Source organism: Balaenoptera physalus (genome assembly GCF_965194825.1).
Source record: "Balaenoptera physalus genome assembly, chromosome: 15".
Lineage (NCBI taxonomy): Eukaryota > Metazoa > Chordata > Mammalia > Artiodactyla > Balaenopteridae > Balaenoptera > Balaenoptera physalus.
In genome coordinates this window covers 77,387,935-77,403,858 of record NC_138894.1, presented here as the reverse complement: position 1 = coordinate 77,403,858, position 15,924 = coordinate 77,387,935, and the positions used below count along the sequence as shown (strand labels likewise).

Genomic DNA, 15,924 nt, shown 5'->3' with positions numbered 1-15,924 from the left:
TTAGGAGGATTTGTACAAACGGTGACAGGGATCATTCCAGTGGTCCTTTTCTATTCATTAGGGCAGAGCCAGGGGACCTCTGTCACCCCTTCCAAGTTATCAGTGGGGATTACTCACCCCATCTCTCGTTTCAAGTTCGTTTCCACTTAACATCTACTCTACTCAATACCAGTCTTGTTGACATTTCAGCTCCACATTAAATGACTTTCAGACAAAACCATTTAAAATCCCAATATCCAATCACCTTTGTTGCCACTGAGATTGAGAATAAGTCTTGAGAGAAAGGAAATAGCCTGTTCCCTGCTGTGGAGAGGCTTTTGTGGATAGACTGAGCAGGAGATTAAATGGGGAAAATTGAACAGCATCCTTCGTTCCTTTGGAGGCTCATGGGATAGCTGAGCTCTTTGGTCTGAAATAAAATCCTCCTTGAGTCGATAAATGAAGTTTGAATAGCAGACTCTGTGATCACACTGTTATAAGTGCCATGACATCAGATATACCCAAATGGAGGGGTCCAGAAGTCCAAAAGCTTAATCGAAGTCAGTTGTATGTTGTTTGCCATTTTACAATATCCATACGGCTACTACTCCCCTAAATGATGTTCTTGTCTCAGAATGCAGGATGGAGTGCCAGCTTTCATGTGATGTGACTTAAGGCTACAAAACGTCCCCATCTGCACCAAACAGCTCTCTCTTCCAGACAGTTTACCTTGCTAGAGCCAGACCTTGACAACAGGCAAGCGTATAGGGACTGGGCTGTGAGCCGGTGTGCGTTCGTTCATTCCCACACGCAAGAGGGTCTTCTATTTCTGCTGGGTCGGCACAGCCATTTGGCCGTGGAGGAGGGTGGGCCAGCAGTCGTACAAAGATAATTAGAATCGGGATGCTGCCTGAAGAATCTTATTATGATCCAGAAGGGGGACAGGTCAGGCATGTAAAAGGCTAGTATGTAAGGCAAAATTTAGTTGTTGGCATGCAAAAAAATTATAAATAAATTGAGAACACAGGAAAAAGAGAAGTGACCTCAACTTAGCAGATCAAAGAAGGTGTTATAGAGCCATGGGCATTTACACTGGAAGTTCGGATGGAATCTAGGAATGCAGAGACACTGGGGGGAAGAGAGAGAGACGACAGGACATCAGGCAGAGAAAGGTGTGAGCAAAGGTTTGAAAGGATGAAGCAGAGAATGGAGCCCGGAAGGAGTGGGACACAGGACAAGTGCGTTCTGATGGTGAAGGGACGAATGAAAAGTGCCTCCCCTCGGGGAGCAGCCCCCTGAAGGAAGACCTGGACTGGGGGGTCCTAAGAGGGCACAGAGTGGGGGGAGTGGAACATTAAGGGGAAAGACAGTGTCCTGAGGACGAGCTTCAGGGACATGATGATTTTGCCCAGGACCTAGCCCTCTGGGCTGTATCAATACCTGACATTACTCTTTTCCTAGTGTGAGCTGAGAAATAGCGCAAAGCACCCTGCTTGTGACTCAGACCCGTCACTATTATTTCTTTGCGTTATTTAACATTAGCCAGACCTCACTGTCTGCAGTGCCTGGGATGGCCTGTATGGAGGGTGGCCTGGCAATCAGCCGTTCCCTGCTGCAATGCTGTGACGTCCCCAGCATCTGCTCTCCCCCTGTTCCTCCACAGCACCTCAAGAGGGTGGCCCTGCAGTTTTCATTCCCCCCCAGTTCCAATCAGCCTGTTCCTTTTCGAAGGCCAGTTACTCCCACAACTGTGGGGAAGCAGGCCCCAGGCATCCCTGTGTGCAGAAAAAAAGCCAGGCTTAGTCAGGTTTGGGGCCTGCTGCTGCGGCTCAGGCTGGGAGGCCTGGAGCTGGCTATTCCATCCCCGGGGTCTCAGTCATCATCTCTAAACTGGCGGCAATTATCCTGGACGAGCCTACATCCTGGAACCACCGTGAGGGTCAGCAAGAGACTGTTTCTGTGAAAGTCTGAGTAAAGCATCAAGCCCCTTACAAGCACAAGGGGCCACGGGACAGTGGTTAAGGCTTGTGGGCCAGGCTGCCTGAGTTCAAAGCCCAGCTCCATCACTTGCGGGCCTTGTGCTCTTGAAGAAGTTAACTGGTCTTTGTGTTAGTTTCCTCATCCATAAAATGGAGAAAATGATAGTGCTTATACACCTGGTACGTAGCTCATTACCCAATTAAAAGATGGCTATTATTCTACTAAAGAGTCCTGTTTTTTCTTTTGACATTTAAATTGTGTCTTAAATATAAAAATGGTTTCCTCTATTACGGATCACATTTTGTAGCTTATTTTTAGTAGTATATAATCAGAAACAATTTTCTACCTCATCTTGTATAATATTTTTTAAAGTTTAGTTATTTTACGTATGATTAGCTCTTTTTTTTAACCAGGTAAAATTTACATTCACAGATCTTAAGTGCACAACTCAGTGAGTTTTGATAAATGCATATATTGTACTTGTGTAATCACCATACAATCAAGACACGTCAATCAAGAACACTCCTGGGCTTCCCTGGTGGCGTAGTGGTTAAGAATCTGCCTGCCAATGCAGGGGACACAGGTTCAAGCCCTGTTCGGGGAAGATCCCACATGCAACGGAGCAACTAAGCCCGTGCGCCACAACTACTGAGCCTGCACTCTAGAGCCTGCGAGCCACAACTACTGAGCCCATGTGTCACAACTACTGAAGCCCGCACACCTAGAGCCTGTGCTCTGCGGCAAGAGAAGCCACCGCAATGAGAAGTTCGTGCACCACAACGAAAAGTAGCCCCTGCTCGCCTCAACTAAAGAAAGCCCACACAGCAAAGAAGACCCAGTGCAGCCAAAAATAAATAAATAAATAAATAAAACTTTAAAAAAAGAACATTCCTATTCCTCAAGATGTTCCCTCATCCCCCATTTTCCATAAGTCTCTACCCCTTATAGGTAAACTACAGCTCTGATTCTAACTCTTTTTTTTTTTTTTTACAAATTTATTTATTTATTTATTTATTTTTGGCTGTGTTGGGTCTTCGTTTCTGTGCGAGGGCTTTCTGCAGTTGCGGCGAGCGGGGGCCACTCTTCATCGCGGTGCGCGGGCCTCTCACTGTCGCGGCCTCTCCCGTTGCGGAGCACAGGCTCCAGATGCGGAGCACAGGCTCCAGACGTGCAGGCTCGGTAGTTGTGGCTCACGGGCCTAGTTGCTCCGTGGCATGTGGGATCCTCCCAGACCGGGGCACGAACCCGTGTCCCCTGCATTGGCAGGCAGATTCTCAACCACTGCGCCACCAGGGAAGCCCTGATTCTAACTCTTGATTTTAAACTTTGTGTAAATGGTGGTATCATACAGAATGTACTTTTGTGTATCTGGCTTCTCGAAGTCAATGTAATGCTTTTGTGATTCATCTACATGGTTGCATATATCAGTAATTCATTTAATTGTATTGTTGAGAAATTTCTGTTGTATGAATAGACTGCAATTTGTTGATCCATCTTCTTGTTCATACTTTTGGGATTGCTTTCATTGTCAGGCTGTTGCGAGTAAAGATGCTGTGAACATTCTTGCAAAAGTTTTTTTGTCGATCTATCATTTCATTTCTTTTGGGGAAATACCTAAAAGCAGAATCACTGGCTCAGAGCATAGGTGTATGTTTAACTTTAGAAGAAACTGTCAAACACTTTTCCAAAGTGATTATACTATTTTACAATCCCATCCATAATGTAAAAGAAATGTTCTATATCCTCACCAACATTTCGTTATTGTCAGACTTTTACGTTTCAGTGCATGTGATATCGTATTTCATTCTGGTTTTTTTTTTTTTTTTTTCATTCTGGTTTTTGAGTTTCATTTCTCTGATGACTAATGATGTTGGTCACATTTTCATGTGTTTATTGGCCATTTCTATATCTATATCATAAGCAAGGCAAGGTTGTCCACTCCCACCTCATGTTTTATACAACATTGTACTGGAGTTCTAGCCAGTCATTATTTTTCCAATTTTAAACTAACCTTCCATTCCTGGGATAAAGCTCACTTGTCATGATGTGTTACCCCTTTCATATATTGCTACTCAACTGACTAATATTTTGGTAAGGATTTTTACATCTTTGTTCATGAGGGATATTGGGCTCTAATTTTCTTTTTGTATAAGGTCTTTATCAGATTATGGTATCATAAAATGAATTATGAAGTGTTCTTCCTTCTCTATTTTCTGAGAGTTTGTGTAAGATTAGCATTATCTCTCCCTTAAATAATTTCTAGAATTTACCAGTGAAGCTGTCTAGACCTGAAGTTTTCTTTATGGAAAAGCAGTTTATCACCACCACCACTGCCATCATCATCATCATTATCATTGTTATTACAAACTTGATTGTATTGATTTCTTTAATAGATACTGGGCTCTTTAGGTTTTCCATTTCTTTTTGTGTCGGTTTTGGTCAGTTGTTTTTCAAGGGATTTGTTCCTTTCATCTGCGCTGTAGAAATTTATTGACATAAAATTATTCATAATATTCCTTCAGTTCCCTTTTAATGTAACGATATCCCCTCTTTCAGTCCTGATATTGGTAATTTGTGTTTTCTTGTTTTTCCTTGTTCAGTCTTGCTACACTTTACTTATTTTTTTTTGTTTTGTTTTGTTTTTAAATTTATTTATTTTATTTATTTATTTTTGGCTGTGTTGGGTCTTCATTGCCGCGCGGGCTTTCTCTAGTTGCGGCGAGCAGGGGCTACTCTTCATTGCGGTGCGTGGGCTTCTCATTGCGACGGCTTCTCTTGTTGCGGAGCACCGGCTCTAGGAACGCGGGCTTCAGTAGTTGTGGCACATGGGCTCAGTAGTTGTGGCTCATGGGCTTAGTTGCTCCGTGGCATGTGGGATCTTCCCAGACCAGGGCTCGAACCCATATCACCTGCATTGGCAGGCGGATTCTTAACCACTGCGCCACCAGGGAAGCTCCACTTTACCTATTTTATTAATTTTTTTTTAAAGAACAAACTTTTGGCTTTGTTAGTTTTCTCTGTTGTTTGTTTTCTATTTCTTTCCTTTTATTATCCTTGGATTTAATATTTTAGATTGTATTTATTTTTATTTATTGAAACATAATTCAAAAACCATAAAGCTCACCCACTTAAAGTGTATGATTCAGTGAGATTTAGTATATTCACAAGGTTGTGCAACCATCATCACTAATTCCAGAATATTTTCATCACCTCAAATGAAACCCCATACTCATTAGCAGTCACTCCCTATTCTCTCCTTCCAGCCCCTGGCAACAACTAATCCATTTTCTGTCTCTATAGATTTTTCTATTCTGGCATTTTCATACAAATGGAACCATATGATATGTGGTTTTTGTGCCTGGCTTATTACACTTAGCATAATGTTTTTAGGATTTGGGTTTAATTTTCTTTTCTTTTTTTTTTCTTTGGCTACGTTGGGTCTTCGTTGCTGTGCACGGGCTTTGTCTAGTTGTGGTGAGCAAGGGCTACTCTTTGTTGCAGTGTGCAGGCTTCTCATTGTGGTGGTTCTCTCATTGCGGAGCACGGGCTCTAGGCGTGCGGGCTTCAGTAGCTGTGGCACGCGGGCTCAGTAGTTGTGGCACATAGGCTTAGTTGCTTCGTGGCATGTGGGATCTTCCTGGACCAGCGTTCGAACCTGTGTCCCCTGCATGGCAGGCGGATTCTTTTTTTTTTTTTTTTTTATGTGACTGCATCATGGTGTAAGGGAAGAGGCAGTGGTTTTAAATTTATTTATTTATTTTTATTTTTGGCTGTGCTGGGTCTTCGTTTCTGTGCGAGGGCTTTCTCTAGTTGTGGTGAGCGGGGGCCACTCTTCATCGCGGTGCTCAGGCCTCTCACTATCGCAGCCTCTCTTGTTGCGGAGCACAGGCTCCAGACGCGCAGGCTCAGTAGCTGTGGCTCATGGGCCCAGCTGCTCCGCGGCATGTGGGATCTTCCCAGACCAGGGCTCGAACCTGTGTCCCCTGCAATGGCAGGCAGATTCTCAACCACTGCACCACCAGGGAAGTCCCTACTTTGCTTTTCTTTTAGCAGCTTCTTAAGGCAGAAACCTAGATCATTGATTGTAGGCATTTTTCTTTTCTGCTCTAAGTATTTAAAACGAAATGTTGATATGTAGTATTTTCATTAACATCCAGTTAGAAATATTTTATAATTTTGCTTTTGTTTTCTCTTTGACCTTAGGTTATTTAGAAGAGTATTGTTTAATTTCCAAATATTTGGAGCTTTTAAAGATCTCTTATTGTTATTCATTTCTAATTGAATTCCAGTGGGATCAGAGAATATACTCTGTAAGATGTCAGTCTTTTGAAATGTATTGAGACTTGTTTAATTACCCAGCATATGGTCTGTCTTGATAAGTGTTCCATGTGCATATGAGAAGAATGTGTATTTTTCAGTTTTGGGGTGAAATGTTCTAGAAATGCCAATTAGGACAATGTGGTTGATGATGTTGTCAAATCTATGTCCCTAATGATTTTATTGTTTAGTTGTTTGTGATTCTCTCTTGTAATAACACTTTTTCCCCCTGTGAGGAACACATACTATTCAATTTTATAATGCCAGTTCATGGGACAGTAGAATGAAGAAATTCAATTGAAAAAGAGTTGTCCAGGAAAACAGCTATTCCTTACGTTCCTTAACCAGTGTGCTCTCCAAAGATCACCAGCAACTCAGAGATCCAGACTTGGGTTCTGTAGAGTCACTGGGCATCCCACAGGGGAGGCTGTCCCTTCCTTTTCCCCCACTTCTCAGCTAGATGGAGGCCCCATCTATCTCTCATCTGTTGCTTTCCACAAATCTTATTCAAATATCATTTCTTACCTCCACTCACTTATTTCCCCTTCCCTCACCCTGTTAACAACCAGGGATACAGTAGACACTCAGTCTTAGGTGAAGGATTCATCTGAGAGGCAGGGACAGGGCAGGAATTATAAACTCCATCTCTCTGGCTCAGCTCAAACCTGTACTTCCTTCCAGGTGCTGCCTCAAAATGATTTTGCCATGTAACTAACTGATGGCGCTGTTTCTCATCTTTCAGACCCAGGCACTGAGGCAGAGAGAGAGTGTGATGTTTCCCCTCGAGCCTAGGAAAGCACGAGCCACACTCTCAGCAACTGTTGCATCTTAGGTTCTCCTCCTCTGTGACAGATGGAGGAGCTCGTGGTCTCAGCGATCCATGAGCTGTGCAGAGCACCTTCTCCGTGTCAGGCACTGGCAATATAATGAAGCATGACGGGAGCGTGACTCCTTTTACATCCTTAAATGGGGTAAAAAAATATTGTTAAAACTGCAGTCCTCAAAGAATATACAAATCAATTTTCACTGCAAAGTAAAGGAGCTGTTACAGTGGAGGATTACTGGACTGAATGTCAATATTATGACATAGTATGAGTGTGTTTCATGTTTGGTAATTGCAATCATTGTTGCTTTTGTTGTGGTCATCCATGTACAATGCTTGGTGTCAGTCTATTTATCTCTTGTAAAAATAAAATACAGTGTGTGTGTGTGTGTGTGTGTGTGTGAAAAAAAAAAATCCTTAAAAAAAAACCCAAAAAAACTGCAGTCCTGACTTTATCTTAAACCTTGGCTTTTAAAGAAAAGCCAGCGAGTGAAAACTGACTTCCAGCTAAGTTGATGAGCCCTGCTGTTTTGAAAAATAAAATAGGAGCAAAGACTGTTGAGCCAGCCTCTCAGGGGTGGATCAGTCCAGGTAGGAAGCAGACAAGAGGCCAAAGGTGAAGATGATCATGTGATATTCTCCGTCTCAGGAGACCTTTCTGGAACTGTCAGTGGAAGAAACAGATCACTGCCAGGTGCTTCCGGGCTCAGGGGCTGCAGGGTCCCCTGCTGCTAGCTGCTTGGCCGCTCCTGCCACACCTGCAGGCCGCGCTGCTTCCTGTTGCTTCTGTTTCAGATTTGTTCTGTGCCAGGCACTGTGCTGGTCCCAGGGAACCTGGTGAGGTGCCTGCCCTGGAGGAGCCCACCTGGATGGTGACGGCTGCAGGTGTTTTTCACCCTATCATCTCCATGTCTGGCAGAATTTGGGGTGTCAGCAACTGACAGGAGTCCAAAGGAGAACTCCTGCTCCCCCGCCAGATCCCTGGGTCCATGGGATCCCCAGGGTCACAGTCTACTCTCTTTCTGTCTCTCTAGAAGGCTGCATCATGAGGGGTCCTAATTAGAATAATCCTTACATTTTATAGCACTTTACAGTTTGTAGAGCCTTTCATGTATATCAACTTTCTCGTTTGATCCCAAAGCAGCCCCGTAAGAACCAGGCATACCTCGCCTTCTCCTAGGTCTTCACTTACCACCTGGCCTCCCAAACCACTGGATTCCAACCACTTTCCTGGGTACTCAGGGTACCAAGGCAAATTTCGGGCTTCCTGGGGGACATTCTCACTAGAATGACCTGCGGGCACCCCCCAAACCTGCTCTTCCTTGTAGGCGCCCCGGCTTCACTGGTGGCCTCACTGCCCACCCAGGTGCTCAAGTATGAAATCCAGCGGCACCCTCGTCCTGCCTTCTTGCTCACTCCCAATCCCAGAGCTGCCTCCTCCTCTGAACGGATGTCACCCCTTCTCTCCAAACCCACAGCCCCCCTTTTGAGGCACAACCCTCTGCCTGTACCACTGCCCCTCCCTGGGCTCCTGGCCTGAGGTCCTGACCTCCAGATCCCCAAATCGGATCTTCCCACCCCATCCTCTTGCCAAGAGCTTTGGTGACTCCCACTCAATTACAAGGCAAAGTTCAAACTCCAGAGTGCGACACTGAAGACCCTCTGTGTTTGAGCCCAGCCTCCCCTCCACCCCATTCCTACCCCAGGCCCTGCCAGCACTCCCTGCTCCCCAAGCCCTTGACACGGCTCCACACCATCACATCTGTCCTGATAGTAGCCCCTCTGCCTGGAATGGGGCCTTTCATTAGTTTTGTCTCTGCCAAAATGCTATCCTCTCTCAAGGGTGTTTCAATATCAGCCCATCCCCTGCTCAGTAAGATCTCCTCTCTGGGTCTGTGCACTTTTCCAGCTTCATCCCATTGACTCACCCGCTCAGGGCAGCTTCTGGAGCTCCTGGTCTGAGCGGGCTTCTCTTGCCTCGTGCTGCCTTGCACCTGTACCTCTCTTTCCAGAACACTCATCCCACTCACAGTGACTTGTGCAATGACTGGCTTCCCCTTGAGGGCAGGGGTCTTGTCTGTCTCATTGACTGCTGTCACCCCATTGCCTGGAATAGCACTTAGCTCATAACTGGTCCTTGATGAATATTATTACCTGGATGAATGAAGGAGTGAATGAATGATTAAATACTTGACTTACAAAACACATTAAAATATAGCTTTTAATGAATTGGGAAAGAGTTTATGACATTAATGAAATAATCAGAAACTTGATCACTGAATACTTGATAGTGTTAAGGATTTATTTTTTTTTTAGGAGTGATATAATATGTGGGTTTTTTTTAATTTTGAGTCCTTGATTTTTACAGCTGTATACTAAATATTTACAGAGGAAATGGTGTGGTGTTTGGGACTTACTTCCAAATTACTTGGGGGGTGGGAGTAGGAAGGGGTACAAATGAAACAAGATTGGCCATGAGTTGACAGCTGTTAAGACTGCATGGGGAGAACTTGGGGGCATTTATACTAGTCTCCCTACTCGAGTATATATTTCAGATTTTCCATTCTAAAAAGTTAATAATAAAAAAAAGATCAAACCCAGGGATGGGAGTAGGCGGAAGGGATATAGCTTTTATGTTATCAGTAAAGGTGGGTAAGATAACCAAGACTTTGCAATTCAGGGAAATTATTTGCAAGTCTGTTCTTGAGCACATTGCCTCCCAGCAGCATTTTTGCTGAGGGCCGTTTGTAGCAGAAGACAGTTATATGATCATCTCCATATCATGAAAACACACCTGTCTCATCAAAGCAGGAGAAGCTTGGGGAACATTCAGCATGCTCTGCTGCTCTCCAAGGTCTGCAGCGGCTTGCTCTGGCCCCGGGGGAAGAGGATATTTACCTCCTAAGGCTTTAGGCACAGAAGATCCACTCTCCCGGTGATGAGGGGCCTGGGAGTGCTCGGAAGAGTGGAGGCTGTGGCGTAAATCCCTCTGGCACCGCAAAAGCGCAGAGCTGTGTCCACAGCCAGCCGTGCACTGCAGAAGCTGTCCTAAGGGTTCCCTCTATCTGCCGCCTTCACTGGGGCAACACCTGCCCCACATCCTCCCAGAGAGGAGGGGCTGGGCGGGGCTGGAGTGCACAGGCAGGTCCAGGCATCCCAGGAGCATCTCAGGGCTGGGACACAGGGGTACTCTGCCTCCTTCACCAGGGGTGGTAGAGAAGTCTCTGGATAGAAATCCTATTTCTCACCAAGGCGGAGAGTTCCCCCATTTTAATGGGAAAATAAATCTAATTTGGAGCCTGAGGTGGTCCCTGCAGCAGCCAGGAGCAGGGGAATCTTGTCCTCAGTGCCCAGGCGGGGGCCCCAACCCCTTCCCAGCACGCAGTCACCCACCCGGCCGTGCGCTCCTTTCCAGGCTCTCTAACCTCCATCTACTACTTGCAGCCTCTGCTGCAGCCAAACCTAGTGGCTTCCTGGCCATCGTATTTAAGTGGCATTCCCCTCCTCTGGCCTCTGGTCCTGTCAGTCCCTCACCCAGAATGGCCTTGCCTCCGCCAGCAACCCTTCCTCGCCCGTCCTTCCGCATCTCCACATGTGCGAGCAGCTATTCAAGACCCAGCTTAAGGGCTTCCTCCCCTCCTACTCTACCCCGTCCTCTGCCTTCTCACGAAGCCTTCCCTGATCTCTGCAGCTGGGAGCAAGCGGCCATCCTCTGAACGTGTTGCAGTTTACGCCCCGCCCCTAAGAGCGCCTTGGCCCCCTGTGTCTGGCAGTGTTTCTCCATTAGGTCTGCGCACGTATCTTCTCCCCTATCAGATTGTGAGAGCCTGGTTCCTTTAAGCCCCACCCTGTACCTTGTGCTCTAGGCAGCAATGCTCAGAAAGAGCATGTGCCATGAAGGGGGAGGGGCGGGGGAGCTGTGTAGCCTTTCTTGCTTCCCACCTGAGGACCACAGCTGGACTCCCCAACATTTGCTAGAAGATGAAGTCAGCCTCCCTCTGGGGCCCTGAAAGATCCCCTGGGTTGGGAGGTCAATGGAGGGAGCTAGGGCCAGGATTCTTGATTCCTCTACTTCCTGATCCCCTTTGGTTAGACAGCTGGAGGCGGGGACATTCACAGTTGAGGACACTGAGCCAAAGAGTGACCGTGTCACAGAGGAAGAAGGATTTAAACCCACTAACAAGTGAGTACCTCAAAGACATGCCGTTTCGTATTCATTTTGATGACTTGGCCCAGGGCTCAGCATAGGGCTCAATTAGGAGAGCTAAGATCAGATCCCTGTCTTCAAGGCGCTTGGAGGTTAGTACAGCATACACACTGGGGCAGTTTCTGAACTACAAAGTGCCCTAGCTGAGGGGTGGAAGGAGCGTGTACGCAGTACTGCAAGGGAGGGCGAGGGCTCCACAGAGGAGGTGACGGCTGAGCTGGGCCTTGAAGGGTGCACAGAATTAACGGGAGTTCTCAAGGTGGAGATGGCAGAAGAAATATGACGTCTCGAGGCTTGGAGGTATAGAAGACTTAGCATCTTCGGGGAATGGCAGGAAGTTCAGTGTAGTGAGAACCCAGTGGGTGGTGTGGGGAGGGAACAAAGAGGAAAAGTCAGCTGGGCCAAGGGGGGAGCCTTGATAAAGCAAACCTCTGTGCCAATTACCAGGTCAGGCGAATTATGTGGCGATCAGAGCCAGCCTCCAGAGATCACGCATCTCACCCACTGAGTCCCCAAAGCTGGTATTTTGGCAAGAAAACTCAGGGATGGAGAGTAAAGGAAGATCAGGAGGCTGGCCCCAGACAGTCTGTCACTTGGTTCCCTGACAGCCCAGGGACCCATGACTGGGGGTTTGGATGGGGCTGAGAAGTGGGCAGAAGGTTGGACTAGGGGATCTTAGAGGCCCTTCCCACTCTGCCTTCCGTGACTCTATGACGGATGCTGGGAATTATTTCAGGAGTTGAAAAAGGACAGCTTAAGCTAACACTTCCTCCCTTTGAGTAGTGACCTGCAGGCAAGATGGCTCCTTCCCAGACAGCCCGCTCCGGATTCTGGCTGCAGCCCTCTGCGTTAAATGAGGACCATGGTCTCCATCTTGCTTATGGGAAGCGGAGGCCCTGAGGCCCTGTGGTCCACTTGCATGACGGGGACTGGGGTCCAGGCCTTCTGGTGTCTCCTGTCTGACTCGATGGGCTGTGACTCCTGCAGGTTAGGGGCTGTGTCTTCTCCCCCCACAGGGTTCCAGGCCTGTCCACAGATATCAGCACATTCAGTGAACAAACGAATGAGGGCAGGACCAGAGGACCAGGTTAAGAGTGGCTGTTGGAGCAGTAAGAACCAAGAGCTACAGATGGAGCTGGCCGGTGTGCGCTGAGCCGAAGGGTAGGTGGCCAGCTGACCCGGGATGGCAGGGAAAAGAGGGGTGGCCGGGGACAAAGCTGGAGCATGCCCAGCCCACGTGGGAGCAGGGGTCTCAGGGGTGGTCTGCCCCAGGCCTGGGTTCCTGTGGAACATCTTAGCTGGGGGTCCCTATAGAGCAGAGGCCAGGCCAATTTGCTTGCTCCTGGCACAGGTCGGGAACCCCTCAGGCGTGCCCTCCTCCCCGCTTTATATCTCACACGGTGCCCTCTCTCCTCACTCCTGGCTGACAGAAGGAAGCTGGGCTGGAGAGATGATGACTCAAAAGCCAGCAGCTGCCCCAAGTAGAAGTGAAACAGTTGTCTCACAAACACATCGGTCATTTAAATGCTCTTTCCTCAAAACTCTTTCATACCTATTTTTTTCACTGAAGCAACCTGATGAAGTGAATGTTATCATTGTACCCATTTTACTGGTGAGTAAACTGAGGGTCAGAGAGGTGAAGTAAGTGGAAGAACCCAGGTAGGACCCAGGGCTTTTGACCCCATATCTACAGATTTCTCTACCACAACCCCATAGGGCTCTTTCCTAAGTGTCCTGTGTCGTGCAGCACAGAAAGTCAAGCTTTATTTCAACCAATTGATCTGGTCTACCTGGGCCACGAGTAACTCACCTGGTGCTCCCTCACCCCACCTGGCATTGAGCTTCACTCAAGGGATTCGGGGAGCTCAGGGCCAGCATCTCCCTGTGACCATTCACTGGCTTCTCATTTCTCCCTGCAGGGTACTTGCTTGGACACCAGTGGTTGTGTGTGCAGGAGACGCTGTGGAACATTCTAGAGTGAGTCTGTTCCCTCTGAATTGTAGTTAGTGTTGGTCTTTTGGGGCATCTATAGTTGTCAACTGCTGGCAGCAGCAGGTGAATGGCTGGGGCATCTCTGGTTCTTTCAAAGGGCTCTTTCTGGAAACCTGCTTGCCATCTGCCTGTTCCTGCTGCCCAACCCCCTCCGCAGGAGCTCTGCCTACGGTCACCTGCTGCAGATGCGGAGCTTGGAAGTGGATTTCTCCACTCAGTCCAGAGGGCACGGGTTGCAAATAGGCTAATTCCTGTGTGGTCCACTGAGGCTAGAGGACTAGCCCCACTGCCCAAAGAAACAGGTGGGCATCCGATAGACAAGGTGCTCAACCCCAGTTCACCAGGAGGGGATAAAGAGGCTTTCAGGGTGGAGCAACCAGGGCTGGGATGAGGTCTTGTGAAGTGGGGCCACTGTGCTTCGGTCCCTCCACTAAGGCCATACAGATCTCTTTACACCTTGGTTCTTCTGCCTGCAAATGGGACTGGTTTGTGCAGCCTGGGACTGTTCTGTCATGGCAGCAACACCACGGCGACCTGTAGCTAAAGACCCAAATACTGTGCTATCTGCCCACCACGGGGACACGTGTCACAGATGAAAGGACACACTTGCTTTTTCTAAAGGCAGCACGAGCTGGCAGGTGGCACGTGGAGATCCAGGGTGCTGCAGAGAAAGCAGTCTGGGCGGGTGTGGGAAGCAACAGGCAGCCGAGCCCCCATTCCTCTCCCTCCTGCTTGCACGCACACCGCGATCCCCTCCACCTCTGCCTGTCCCTACGCACAACAGGCCACAGTGTGGACAACCCAGGGCCTCGTGCCCAGAGCTGGCCCGACTGAGGGGGTGACGTGGGTGCCCCGGCGGCTGCTGGAGAGGTCCTGAGAGGGCTGCCCCATGGTCTCACCTCTCCGTCCTGGCGCAGGTGCAGACGTGTGTCCAGCCTGGGCCCTGATGCTCAGTTTGCCCTTTAATCTGGTGGGTTCTCTCAGCTCCTCCCCTACTCTCCCACCCGCCCCCACCCTCAGACCCCTCTCTGGGGAGAAAGGGCCATGTCTGGTGAGGAGCACCCTGGCCTTTGGTCAAAGGCTGCCAGACGTGCCCCTGGCCCAGGGGGCTGGGCTGTGGCCAGACAGAGGCAGAGGTGTGTGGGTAAAAAGCAGAGGGAAGCCTGGCCTTGTCTTTCCCTGCTCAAAACCTTCAGGGGCTGCCCACTTTCCCCGGGGTGAAGGCAGCCTTGCCTCCTCGGCTCTACCTGTCTCTCCTGCCTCAGCTCGCACCTACCCTGGGATCCAGGCTTATGCAGCATCTGTCTGTTCCCGTGTCCCAGCTCCTCTCCTGATCTTGGGCATCCTGTCCCCTCTGTCTGCTCTGTTCTTACCTCTTCACCTTGCTCCTTTCTGCTGTTCCCTTGGGTTTCAGCTGAGGTGTCACCTCCTCCTGGAAGCCTTCCCTGACCACCCTGCCCCCAGCCTGGGTCAGGGTGCTGCTTCTGTAGCTTGCACCCTCCATTCGTCCCCATCCTCATCGTATCACACACCTGTCCCTATTGTCTGCCCACTGGTCCTCCTGTCCCAGTGGATGTGGGCTCATTGAGGGCAGGGCCTGGGCCATGCCCAGCCCCTGGCCTTGGCACAGAGATCATAGTAAATGGTCACTGGATGTGTGAGAGGGAAGGAGGCTAGGAAGAGAACCAACAGAGAGGGAGGCTGGTGGGGCTCATAGGATCCCTGACCACAGATAGACCTGCGAGAAGCCAACAGTCTCCCCATCATGCTGGTTTCTAGGAGCCCCCCGGGTCTTCCAGGCTGTAGACCCCACCCCCACTCTGTGCCCAAGGAAATCAACCTGCAGGAGGGAGAGGGAGAGGAGGAGGGGGCCCAGGGAGACTCCGCAGCGCTGGGTCCCTCATCCCTGGGTGCCCCTGAGCCCTGGGGTGGGGCTCCTCACTTTTGCCTCCCCAGGACCTCCTGCAGGCAGAGGACTCCACAACCCTCTGGTTGGCACATTGGCAAGTGCAGGGAGAGACACACGTGCAGACATGGAAACGTGGGGGACCCTGATTTTCAAGAAATCACAATGGTTAGTCAGGCCAGGGGCAAATGGCTACCCGTGAGAAGCCTCATCGCACCAACCCTGCTAGAACTTTTCCAGTCCATCCTCCCCTCCCTGCCCTATCCCGTCAGCCCAGAGCTGGGGTCCCCATAAGACAGGAGAGTCCCTACCTCGGAAAGTCACTTTGGCGATCCGGTCGCCCCTGCCCCGCAGCTTGGAGACCGTCTTGAGGTGGAGGAGCAGAGCCATGCTGGTGCGGGAGCCTGGGTACCGCCAGGCGGGAGCAGCTGGGGAAGGAGCGAGCTCTGCGGATGGAAGGCGAAGGCGCTCGGCACACACGCCTCCCTCCTCTCCCACACCGCCTCCTCTCCCCTCCGGTGCTGCCCACAGAGACCAAGGCAACCAAGCCGAGCCGCTCCTTCCAGCGACTCACAGCCCGGCCAACCCCCACCCCTCCAAGTTGTCAGCCCAGCGTGTGCGTATCTGTGCGTGTGTGTGTGTGTGTGTGTGTATCTGTGCGCGTGTGTCGTGTGCCCGTGCGCAGCCTAGCAGTGCAGACGGTCTGAATTCATTATTCAG

General features: G+C 49.3%; 1 protein-coding gene across 3 annotated transcripts in view; it reads right to left on the bottom strand.

The window, feature by feature from the left end:
- Positions 1–15,753, bottom strand: part of OTOF (otoferlin) — an 89,315-nt gene extending 73,562 nt beyond the window's left edge. For all 3 annotated transcript variants that reach the window (XM_082428034.1, XM_082428033.1, XM_082428035.1), the window contains exon 1: positions 15,516–15,753. In XM_082428034.1, the coding sequence (XP_082284160.1) occupies positions 15,516–15,594 (79 nt within the window). In that variant the 5' untranslated portion in view covers positions 15,595–15,753. The remainder of the gene's footprint in view (positions 1–15,515) is intronic.
- Between the last annotated feature and the right edge of the window lie 171 nt (positions 15,754–15,924).